The 11,171-nt window shown below is 44.2% G+C and overlaps 2 protein-coding genes across 2 annotated transcripts in view; both read right to left on the bottom strand.

Annotated features, from left to right (window-relative positions):
* Positions 1 to 6: 6 nt before the first annotated feature.
* Positions 7 to 2,101, bottom strand: LOC127744668 (putative ATP synthase protein YMF19). Its single transcript, XM_052256791.1, has one exon. The coding sequence runs from the start codon at positions 888 to 890 to the stop codon at positions 408 to 410; it is 483 nt and encodes a 160-aa protein (XP_052112751.1). The 5' UTR covers positions 891 to 2,101; the 3' UTR covers positions 7 to 407.
* An 8,805-nt stretch (positions 2,102 to 10,906) lies between these two features.
* Positions 10,907 to 11,171, bottom strand: part of LOC127744667 (cytochrome b) — a 1,590-nt gene continuing 1,325 nt past the window's right edge. The window contains exon 1 of the mRNA XM_052256790.1: positions 10,907 to 11,171. This exon is cut by the window's right edge and continues 1,325 nt beyond it. Within this exon, the coding sequence (XP_052112750.1) occupies positions 10,991 to 11,171 (181 nt within the window). The 3' untranslated portion in view covers positions 10,907 to 10,990.

Below are 11,171 nucleotides of genomic sequence, written 5' to 3'. Positions count from 1 at the left end.
CCCAATCCTCTCAGAATTGTAGAAAGATAGGGGATGGGGGTTCCATAGGAAGAAAGTGTGGGAGTAGGCTTTGGTAGGCATCACTAGATGGATAATCAACTAGAAAAGCCGATAGCACAAACTTAACATCAGAATCGATGGGCGTATAATGAAGCGAACGCAACATGTGCGTCGCCTTTACGACAAGGAGATTTTCTAGTGAAATTAGGCGGTCAACTGCTCGTTGGTCTTCCCCGGAAAGACTTCCAACCAGAGGAAAGATTGGTTGATAGGGTTCCTCTGGTGGTTCGAGCGGTTGGTTCAAATCGGGGAGCAAGGGCTCATTCAAGTCTGGCAGCATGGGGGGCCTGGGAGCCCCATTTCCCACTATCTACTAAAAGAGCGATTGAGAATCTCGATAACCTTTCTTATTTTTTGATTCTTCCTTGGCCGTGTGGAACATGGATTAGCATTATGTCATTCCTACAAGTGATCCTCCATCCAGGATTGGAAGAAGAAGCGCCATATGAGGACTTCGAGATCAAATAGAATATGTTTCTTTCCATTCCTCGTGAGCCACTTATTTCTCCGACACAAGAGATATAAGTTATTTTCCTCCTTTTTCCCTTTAAGTCGACGGCGTTACACCATTGGGATACTTCGAATAAACTAGAGTACATATAGGATCCACCGGTGCTAAAACCTTTTCTCAAGATATCTTCCAAACTGTTGGGGTCGTTGCTCCGGATTTTGTTCCCCTGGTTTGAAACCTGTTGGTTCCGTTGTTTTAGAATTATGCTGATCCTAAGTACTCCATCTCTATCATTGCACATGGGAATATAGAAAGTAAAGAGGAAAAGGCAGAACCAGAAGAATTGTGTGAAATAAGTGAATTGATCCAGTTGAGGCATGATTGATTCAGACAAAAGAAATTCCCTCCATACAGACTGAACCAGGTATGGTTAAAAGCAAGCCCGCAGGACTTATGTTTGACTATAGATTGTTTGTTGTAAATCGCCAGTTGGGTTTACCAACCAAGAAAGACATGGGAAAAGAAAGAAAGATGCACAAAGGAAAGAACTCATTTCTCAGGATCAATCTACCGTCACCGACCCGCTAATAGATAGAATTCCATACTAGCTAAGAGACTTTACTGAATGACTTGATCGATCATACTGTACTAGATAGACCATAATCATTTCATACGCTATTTTGGATCTGGTCTGATCCTCTTGTGAAGAGGTACTACCAGCATTTCTCCTTCTCACGTAATGTCTTGAAGACGGCTGGCTCGTAGATGTTCAGCCTCCAATGCAGAAACTTACTTTCACAGATAGACTAGCAAGCAAGGTCCTCAGCACTTACTATGACCTCGTCCCTTCTTGCTTCCCTGCTGAGGAGGTTGGGATTCCCCTTCCCTACATGTTGATAGCAACTTCCTCAGTCATGCCAGACATGCTTGCCCACAAGTAGTCTCGCTCCCACGAACCAAGCTCGAACCAGGCTTCCTCGAAGCAAGGCTCTGATACCACCTTGTCACGGATAGCAGCTGAAGCTTTAGGGTTCATTTTGCTTAGTGCACTTGAATTAGCTTAGTGTGAAAGGAGTTACGGAGCCCTTTTTCTTTGAGGCGCTAGAGAAGTTCTATTTTAAAGCTAGACAAGACAACAGGGGAAAAGGAAGGTAGGTAAGATTCTCACCGAGCCCTAACGATAGATGAAGCAGGTTGAAGCGTTGAAAAGAAAGTGATAGCCCCCACGTCCGTCTTTCAATCACCGTGAAGGAAATAAGCCACTGAAGAGCCCCTTCTCTCCTTCTTCTGCTGAAGAGAAGAGCATCATGACGGAATGAGAGTCTTTCAACTAGCTTGCTTGTCTCAAAACTCAATCAAAATCGCTCATCAGCTTTTGACCCAACCGGCGATTGGCAGGCTTTGGCATGCCTTGGAGATTTCGACCCCTTTCCAGAAACCAGGCTTCAAGGAGCATAATCTGAGCTATGGCTTTTCCAGCTTGGGACAGACGTGGCCTTGGGATAGGTATTTGATCTTTATTAGTATAAAAAAAGAATAGACAAGTAAACCAATAAATAACGTACTCTTTAGAGGACTTATGGGTGTCTGTTTACCACGCTGATTGGGAAAGATTCTTTATTATTATCGTTCGCCCATAACGAGTAGACTTTGGTTTAGTGATCACTTACGCAATTCGACTGATGTTAATTAAAAAAAAAGTGATAGATAATTTCAATTAATATAATGTATATTGTAGATCTCCCCCCCCTTATACATAGGATCGAACAGCGGTAAATTTCGTAAGTGATGCTATGCTGGCTTGAGCGCATCCGTTTTCTTGCTTGGCTAGAATTGGCTAAGGCAAAGGCCCTATTCGTCTAAGGGGTAATGGTGGACGAAAATCTGACAAGTTATGCCACTTATGTGAGAAATATGGCCATGAAGTGCTTCAGTGCTATCACCGATATGATAAGAACAAAAAAGGTCCCCGCAAGAATGACAACCACAATGGTTCAGCTTCAGCCTATCTAGTCACTCCAGAAAGTGCTACTGACCCAGCATGGTACGTACTTAGACACTGGTGCAACCCACCATGTGACACACACACCTGAGAATGTTGATTCGAGTGGTACTACCAACTCAGGTATAAACTCTCTTCTAGTGGGTGATGGGGCTGCTATAATAAAATAGTTGATTGAATCATTAACTCCGTACCGAAGCTTACAGAAGATAAATAAGCTGCTGAATCATCTGTTCCTGAAGCAGGTGGGTAACACAGAGAGTTACTAAAATCCATCTTAGTTCCGTTGCGTGCCCCAGCAATCAAACGGATGCGAGTTAGCCTTTCTCTAAAGTACCGGCTTTCGCACTAGTGCGCCCTATCCCGTTTAAGGCTCAGTCTTAGTAGTAACTACTGACTAAGGAAAGAAGGAGAAGACAGTCTTCCTTTCGTACTTAACTCTCCTCCTTGCTTCTTTTTTCACTTCACTGAGCTGAAAGTCAAAATACTCCGCCACCTCTATAGCAGTAGTCGTAGAAGACTCATACCTACTAATATATACCTCTTTAGTAATCAACACTCTCAATACACACTAACACTATATCCGTCATGAATCTTTGCCTTCGTTACCCGTCTATCAAGGGCGATACTGAGGGGGTTTTTGAGAGTGCACCCCCTTTGTAGGAGAATATATTAATATATATATTTAAGTGACCTTATTTGGGGTATTCTTTCGTCCAAGGAAAGATGAAGGAAGCAGGCAAATAGCATATAAGGCCTTAGAACTTTTAGGGCGAGAAAACTTTCTTTCTTAACCCTATTTAATGTCGGGGGGTAGGCCTTAAACGAGTCAGTTCAATTAATAGCAGATATTCAGTAATCCCTTGACGGAAAAGCTCGTAGGGCAGAAAGAACATATAAATCGAGAAGTCGCAGAGTCAAGTCACGGAGTCGCAGGGATGTCAAAACAGGAAATGCGTGATCGCATCGCCTTAATAGTTTACAAAAGCAAAATTATTTTGATTGATTACAGACATCGAATAGACAATCTTTTAGACTATTTTGAAACTATATAATCAAATCAGTAGAAAGGCAGAAGAAATGCACCGGTTTCTAATTTAAGAAGAGCTGAAAAAAGGATATGACACTCTTGAAGTAAGTTCTGTCGTCCTACTCGTTCTCTTGTGGGTATGACGAGCGGCTGCGGGGAACTCCGCGAGGGCGATAGGCCCACAGCACCTTATATGCAAGGTTCTTAGCTCATCCCGTAGCCAAAAAAACCAAAAGATGGAAAACAGGGGAATGGCCGGTTATGGAAGGAAAACCCCTTTACCCCCAGCTTCCAGGGCCATCAGGGCGGGAAGGAATGCCAGAAGCAAACGATTCCGCCGCACTGTGTAAGCAAGCAGACAGGCAGGGCAAGAAAGCTAGATCCACAAAGGGCCAGTTCTCCCAAGATGCGGTCAAGCACCCTCTTTCAGTTACATGCCATTTTTCATGTAAAAAAGGCCAAGAACAGAGGAGAAGATACCCTCGCTGGACCAGGACGAGGCTGCTACTCTATCGACGCCTGTATGCGGACACAACTAAAAGGGGGTGAGCCTTTCCCGTAATCCGACATTGACCTAGAACTCGCCCTTTCGGTACCTGTCTAGCAAGCTTTTTCTCTGCCGGTAGCTGGTCAAGAGTAAAGGCGAAGCTTGGATCCGCCTTAGAAGAAAGGTTCGCACTGAACACTTTCCCAATCCCAAAAAAAAAACACACGAAACAAGACACACATGGGCAGGCCCAGCAAACACTTCTCTCTCTTATGTAAAGACAGAAATAAGCAAATATCATAAGAGAAGTGAGGATCATGTCAATCACTGTCAAATCGAATGGAGAATGACACAAAGGCTTCTGTGCATATCCCGGAAAAGAAGTGAAAAGCCCCTAGTCCCCAGGCATTTTCGGTCAACTGGGGGACAAAAAATTCCTCTACAACATCGAATTCCGCGGCAGGAGCGATATCAGATACTGAGTAGGTGGCATAAGTGGTATCATATCAGCAATCCAGTTAAGCAGCATTATACTAGACTCTAACAGAATAAAAGTAAGCGATAGAGAACTTTGCGCCACCATAACCAGATGATTGGAGAAGAAGATCGGAGACAGATATTGATTCCTTGCCGGTGGGCACTCTATTGGGTCTCCTGTGCTACCTCGACCAAAAAGGGCTACAACCTCTGATTCCGGGACATAATTTTTGGCCCTTTACATGAACGAACTGGCTCAGTTTTAGAAGACAATTCAAGACTAACATCATACTCCTCCGCGGCATCGGTGGTTACCACTGAAGGGGATGTTGTCGCTTACTAGGATGTTTTCTCCTAATCGTCTATAGAGTTTTGAGCTAGTGATCCAAAATTTATTTGGCAGAAGCTTCGATCTAGAATGCAGTATCTGGGATTAAAAAAGGATACCGCTCTACTCTAGCAGTAATAAAAAGTCCTCCCCTCCATTCTCCATTGCTTACGGAGACGGCAAATCCAGAGAAAGTTCTAGGCCCTATCTTGGGTTGGCATCAATGTTAGCAGCCCTTCCTCCAAGACTTGCTCCAAAGAATGCCGGGGAGTTGAGTTCGTGCGATAAGAATCAGAGTAAGGGCGGGGGAGAGCTAAAAAGTAAATGGAGTTAATGGGACGACTCCGCCTTCACTAAAGAGGAAGCAAGTAGGGCACAGGCTTTGAGGTTGGAGCCTTGCCCGTGAAGGTATCCCAATAGTTGTGCTAATCCAGCCCATGTGTGTCTTGCTGTCTTCCAGAAGCAAAAAGGAATCCTATCGCTCTAAGAGGAAATGAGGCTGACACTGAGATTTCCTTCCTTTCTGTAAAAGTGAAGACTTTCCGCCTCCAAGCTGGATTTGATTGAAGGACTACTTCCCCCATAACTATCAGAGTTGGAAGCGAATCCCGGATAAGAGTAAGAGCAAACTTATAACTCGCCTTTCAGGCTATGCCCTTTACTTCAAGTTTATTATTTACAAGATTCAACTGAGTAGGGGTAGGAGTCAGGGGTTCGAGCCCTTCTCCCACAATTGGCAAGAGCCAGTGATCGCCAATTCCTTTCCCCTTTCCATCGACAGGGCTCCTCGGACTGGACTAGAGTATACGTTCTTTTGCGCTTCAAGTTTATTATTTACAAGCGATCGAAGTAGGGCAAGTCTCAGTCTTGTATTTGAGGTTGGTGAGAGGGCTGGCCCAGGGCATGCCTTTACTCCAACAGCGGCGAGGGGGTCAATCATCATCGTTTTTCCAGAAAAAGGTAGTTGAAAGCTGGAGCTTTACGAAACGAGTTGTTTTCAAAGCATCCGAGTTGGTAGAGCTTCGAGCGGGAACTTATCGAAAGGAGTGTTGGCAGATCGACCCCCCTTCCATTCCGTGGCACGCGGCGAAGGTAATTGAAAACAAATCAAAACAATGAATAGGAGGGGGCAATAAGAATTCAGTTGTCAATTGTTGGCCCACAGGCACACTTCCTGAAATCGATGTAACTCTACTTACTGTAAAATGGCGGGTTAGGTTTCTTTCATACAGAGATGTCGGCTATTTCACTTGACTCCTATTGAATGATCCGCAAGCCTATAGCCGCCCTCGTGCAAGCAAGCAAAGCCATCCAATCCAGTAGGACTTTGAGCACTAGAGGAAGGTGATGAGTCAGGAAGTCCCAAGTAATAAAGTGATAGAAAGCTGGCCCCCTATTTGATAGAGGTTCTTAATCCCCGGGGATATCTCGTAAGGAAGAATCAGAATCATTTCAGTCCACTGGTTCTAGCTGTAGTAAGCCTGTCGTTCTATTAAGCAAACCTGTAAGTTAGTGATTCAAAGTATAGCCCTGGTGTATGAGATATTGAATTCTCAGACTAAGAATCCGGTATGTTCCCCAGCTAATGAAAGGTGAGCTTGAGCTTCCAGCCCCGCGCTCTACGACTTCGAAGTTAAATCATTCCTCATTCACTTACAGGCAAAAGGCGATAGGCGATCAGTAAATAGCCGAATTGGCATCGATTGAAGAAGAAATTAGTAGATGTCGGGGAATCGAAAAAGCACTTTGTAGCTCTTAATAAGAAGAAGAGGAGAACTTCGGGTAGGCAGGCAACTCACTAGGTATAGGTAGAGTCAAAGATTGTAGCAAGCAAGAGCACAATGTTGTTTTTTTTTTTTTCTATTAGAAAAGATATTAGCAGAGGATTACCTTTTCTTTCAAATCCTAGGCTACGCACCTTGACCATCCTTCTACCTTTACCAACTACTACTAGCAATTACGACAACAGGTGAAATAGCTGATCTTATTCCGAAATAGCTTCTTCTTTTCGGATTCATCTTCTTATGCTCCTAAAGAAAGAGAAGGGCTTTACTCCGAGTTGAAAGAAGAGTTTACATCTTATATATATTTAAGAGACAGCAGGGAATGAATGAACTAGCAAAGGATGGCCTTGACAAATCCTCCTTCGCTCCTGTGGGAGTCGAACCCACTACATAGGTTTCTTCCTTGTTTTACCGACTCAGGTCTCTCTATTCCTGCTAGAAATGTTCGATTTGCTTTGGTGAAGCTGTAGGCCTTACTGAGCTAAAGGCCCCATACGTGGCAACTGAATAAATACCTGTTAGACTCAATCTTTTACCAAAGCCCCCACTCCTTGAAAACTAGATTTCTTTCCTTAATTGCAATATCACAACGAGTCTATAATAGGCGAATTCCAATGCCAGCGCTTTTAGCTAAATAGGATCTATATCTGAACCAAGTAAGGAGGAGGCAGGGGTCATCATGCAGGATCAGCTATACCTCTGAATCCCATAGTAAAGCCTTGTCCATTTCGGGGATGGGCCATGGATTTGATTGGGAAGATTTTGACCCCTTCTCTTCAAAGAGAACCCGCCCTCGTGCTTCTTTATTTCCTTCGCTTGTTAAGGAGTTGGAGCAAGTCTTTTCTGATAAGTTGCCCCTGCTGGCTGGCCCGAAGCGACTCCCCACTTCGAACGCGGGTCTCCGGCAATGGCAGATTTCTGTCTTCGATCGGAGTTTGCACGAATCTGAGGATATTCATACATATCACCTAGTAGTAAAATACGAATCGAATTGAGCGCGACTTCTGCTCATCAAAAGTGGGATTTAGTAAGCGTATTCTAACTAAATAACAGAGCTGCTGAAGGCGGAGGACTCTTGGCCCTATCACACAATAGGTATAGAGTTTGAAGAAAGAAGGTTAGACGATGAATCTAGGGCAGCAGATTCTACTGAAAAAAAAGTACATAGGCTTAAGCATAAGAAAAGGAATTTATTCTTTGAAAAGAGGCCCTTTATCCTATCTGATGGGGTAGGGAAGGATGCTATTTCATTCTCTTTTCTCAAGGAAGATTCCAAACAAAGGAGCTCTTTCATTGAAGTGTCTGCCGCCCGGCCTGGTTACCCCAATCCTTAAGTATTTTCGTGCCATGATCTTATCATTGAATAATCAACGCAACTTCTTTTGGTTGGTCACCACTGGATGATTCCGCGATACACTCCCCCTATCTGCTATTCTATTATCTAAAAGTATCGTCGAGGTATCCTGGTTTCGCCCCCTAGCGGTATAGTTCAATCTTTAGGGGCATCAGGGCCCTCTTTGAAACAAGGAGAAGATTCTAAAAGAGATAAATCGCATATGAAGAAAGTATGCTTCGCTTGTCATTGAAGGCGGTTCCTGCTTCTACCGCGAAAGCAGGACAACGCAAACAAAGGGGGGTAGCGCTGCCCACCTAACAGAAGGCGCGAAAGAAAAGCGAGCCGGGAATTCGGCATCATATCGGTTAGCTGAGCCGGCCTCAAGGAAGAACTTTGATCTTGCCTTTTTCCTACTTTCGTTCCGGGCAGTAATATCAAGTGATCTGATGATCCAACAGTTAAGTCAAAGGCTACGAAAAAACCTTCCTCCGTAAGTTCCTTTACTCTCTCTCTCTTGAGCGCTTTCTGGTGAACACTTTGTGTAACCATTGAGTTCGATTTGAACTAGTTTCAAAGGCTGGATTTCCCTTGGGGAGAACTAGAATCCTATCCTCAGATCTTTCCCTCTTCTGTAATTTTGAGACCAAAAGAAGTAGGGATTGGATCGATGGAACGCCTTTGTGAAGTCTAGCTCTGTTCTATGCCCGCCCCTAAAGAGAAAAGCTTTCTATGATATTCTTTTTTCTAGGGAATCCGCGCTTACTAGACCCTTTTTTTGCAGGCAGGATCTGAAAAGACTAGCTGGACCCGGTTCTGACTAATCACTAAGAGCTCATCGCGAGTTCTCTCGGGGCGGGACCTCAGTAAGTAGGGCATTCAGTACGAAGTAAGCCAAGTGAAGTGATCCCTGCGGCCTATACTAGAAGAGAAGGAAAGAACTTCTTACTCGCATCCCCCTTAAGATGTTAATATGAACGTTTCACAAGAAAGATTGAATCGTGGAATTGATTTTAGTTAGATGAGCTCCTTAAGCTAAGGTAACTCCGGGATAGAGGGACGAAGTGGGCTGCTTTCAAGGGCTAGAATTTCCCTGTTTCGGCGTGAGATTGGCTTAGCTTGGTCTTTCTGTGTACCTAGAGTAAGTTTGCCCATAGCGTAGTAAAAGCTTAAAAGATTCTGGTCCGGTTCGGCCTTATCAAGTATGATTTTAGGGATCCTTTTTTTAGTAAAGTACCCCCCTTTGGTTTTAGGGTTCGATTTGCCAACTGATCCGAGTTGGATTGGGTCAGGAACGGTAATAAGGCTCTAGTTCGACTAGCAGCTTGCCTTATCGAATAGGGGCGAGAGGGAGAAAAAAATAGCAAGTACTACTCTTTCTCTTTGAACGAATCCGAAGCCTATCTTTATAACTGTGGGGAGATGGATTTGATTTGAACCTAAATCCTTGGATCGCCCATGTGTCTATGAAGAGGTTAAGCTAAGCCACTTCTTTCGCCTTTCGCTTTACAGTAGTTATGTGATCTTAGCCTTTAAGCTTTGAGCTTGCTTTTTCAAAAAGATGAGGATGTGAAGCTGTGAACAAAGAGTCTCTTGTCCCGTCTTAGACTGCTCTGGCTCGGTACTGTGTCGATTGGGTCTGAGGATTCTTCTATCCATTTGGTCTTCTTTGTACCGTACCCAGAGAAAGGAGAAGATCGAATTAGCTCTGCTAAGGAATCGAAAGCATCCTATCTCAAACGATCTAGGCCTGTATTCGGAGTTTCCCTGGGGTTGGTAAGGCTACCATGGGGCCACCCTAGCCCATTGAGTGCTCTACCTCGGGCCATCGACATCATACGCTCTACTGAAATAGATTTCGCGGAAAACCAGCTATATCCGATCTTGGTTGGCCTTTCGATATTGCCAGAAGAGAAGAAGGCCTATCTTAGATATGCCTATTTGAACTATGCCTAGCTGCCGAGGGAGAGGTAGCCTATAGACTCAAGGCCTACTACTATGACTATTCTATGGTTTTGCCGTTAGCTGGAATAAGTGTACTCAACCGTGCTAACCTTCGCCTCGTGGCTCGATCAAGGCGCTATCGCATTATCTGAAAGAGCGACTATCCCGTGCCATCTGTAGCTCTTGCCCTGTTTATTATGAGAATAAAGAAGTCCCCTACTCCCGTACTTCACGCGCTATCCTCTATTCCATTATGTATCGCCGCTAGCTCATACCATGTGTCTTTGAACCGCTATTGCTCTGTGTCCGGATTCACTATGCTATGGCTAACTGAACTAGGACCATTGGAAAGAGAGAAGATATTGCCTGTCCAGAAGTAGCTTATGTCATGTCGTGCTACGAATGAAAGAGGTCCCTACCCTCAGTTCACCTTACCGGGCTTGATTCGTGAAAGTCAGCTCCGGCTTTCGGCACCGGTTACGAGAACAGTAAGAGTTCATTCTGTCCCACTTGGCTCAATAGCCGGAGAAAAAATAGCAGCTTATGATGATTCCATTTCAAATGCTATTATTCCTCCAACAGTGGATAGGCAAAGAAAGCAGTCACCCACCAGGAAGGCATAGAGTGAAGCCAGGAAAGGAATTGGTTACTACAGACAGACCAGATTCAATAGCGCCGGTAACACCTCCAAGACCAAGAGCCGCGGATAATCTAACTCTAACAACGGGTATTCATCCCATCTCGAGTTCTAAACTATTCTGATGATTGACACGTTGATTTTAGTACCCCTTAAATGATAGGGTGGGTTCGTATGTTTTTGTGAAAGCTCGGCTCCAGTTATTGCTGATGTCCAGTCATCCACATTGGAATTCCTTGGAAAAGAAGGCTAACTGCTTGTTGGCTGGGAGCTGTATGAGCGGTAAGTCTATTAGCACGATGATTCTTCTTCGCCTTTATTTCAAAAATCTTTGCCCTATCTAAGCTATATAAAAATAGCCAACAAAAAAAGGTATGCGCTTGTCAATTCATTCTTGGTGTAATACGTAAATGATTGGTGTCATAATTTTTCACTGATCAGGTGTGGGCTTACAGGGCTAGGGCTCATCCGTGTAAGAATTAGGAATTCCTCTTCCAACTCGTCCCGGAATGGGCGTTATGGCAAAGAACAAGAAGAAAACTAAAGGAGGAATTTGTCCAATAGTAACAAAAGGTGCCTCCACTGGTTGACATCCGATCCAACCTAGTAGTAAGCGATCCGCCAAAAGCAACCAAAAT

This window comes from Arachis duranensis, unplaced genomic scaffold, assembly GCF_000817695.3.
Source record: "Arachis duranensis cultivar V14167 unplaced genomic scaffold, aradu.V14167.gnm2.J7QH unplaced_Scaffold_79087, whole genome shotgun sequence".
Classification (NCBI taxonomy): Eukaryota; Viridiplantae; Streptophyta; class Magnoliopsida; order Fabales; family Fabaceae; genus Arachis; species Arachis duranensis.
Note: the sequence above shows the minus strand (reverse complement) of the source record. Positions and strands in the feature narration are given on the sequence as shown.

Coding starts and splice junctions, on each gene's coding strand:
- LOC127744668 (XM_052256791.1), bottom strand. CDS start 890: ATGCCTCAACTGGATCAATTCACTTATTTCACACAATTCTTCTGGTTC.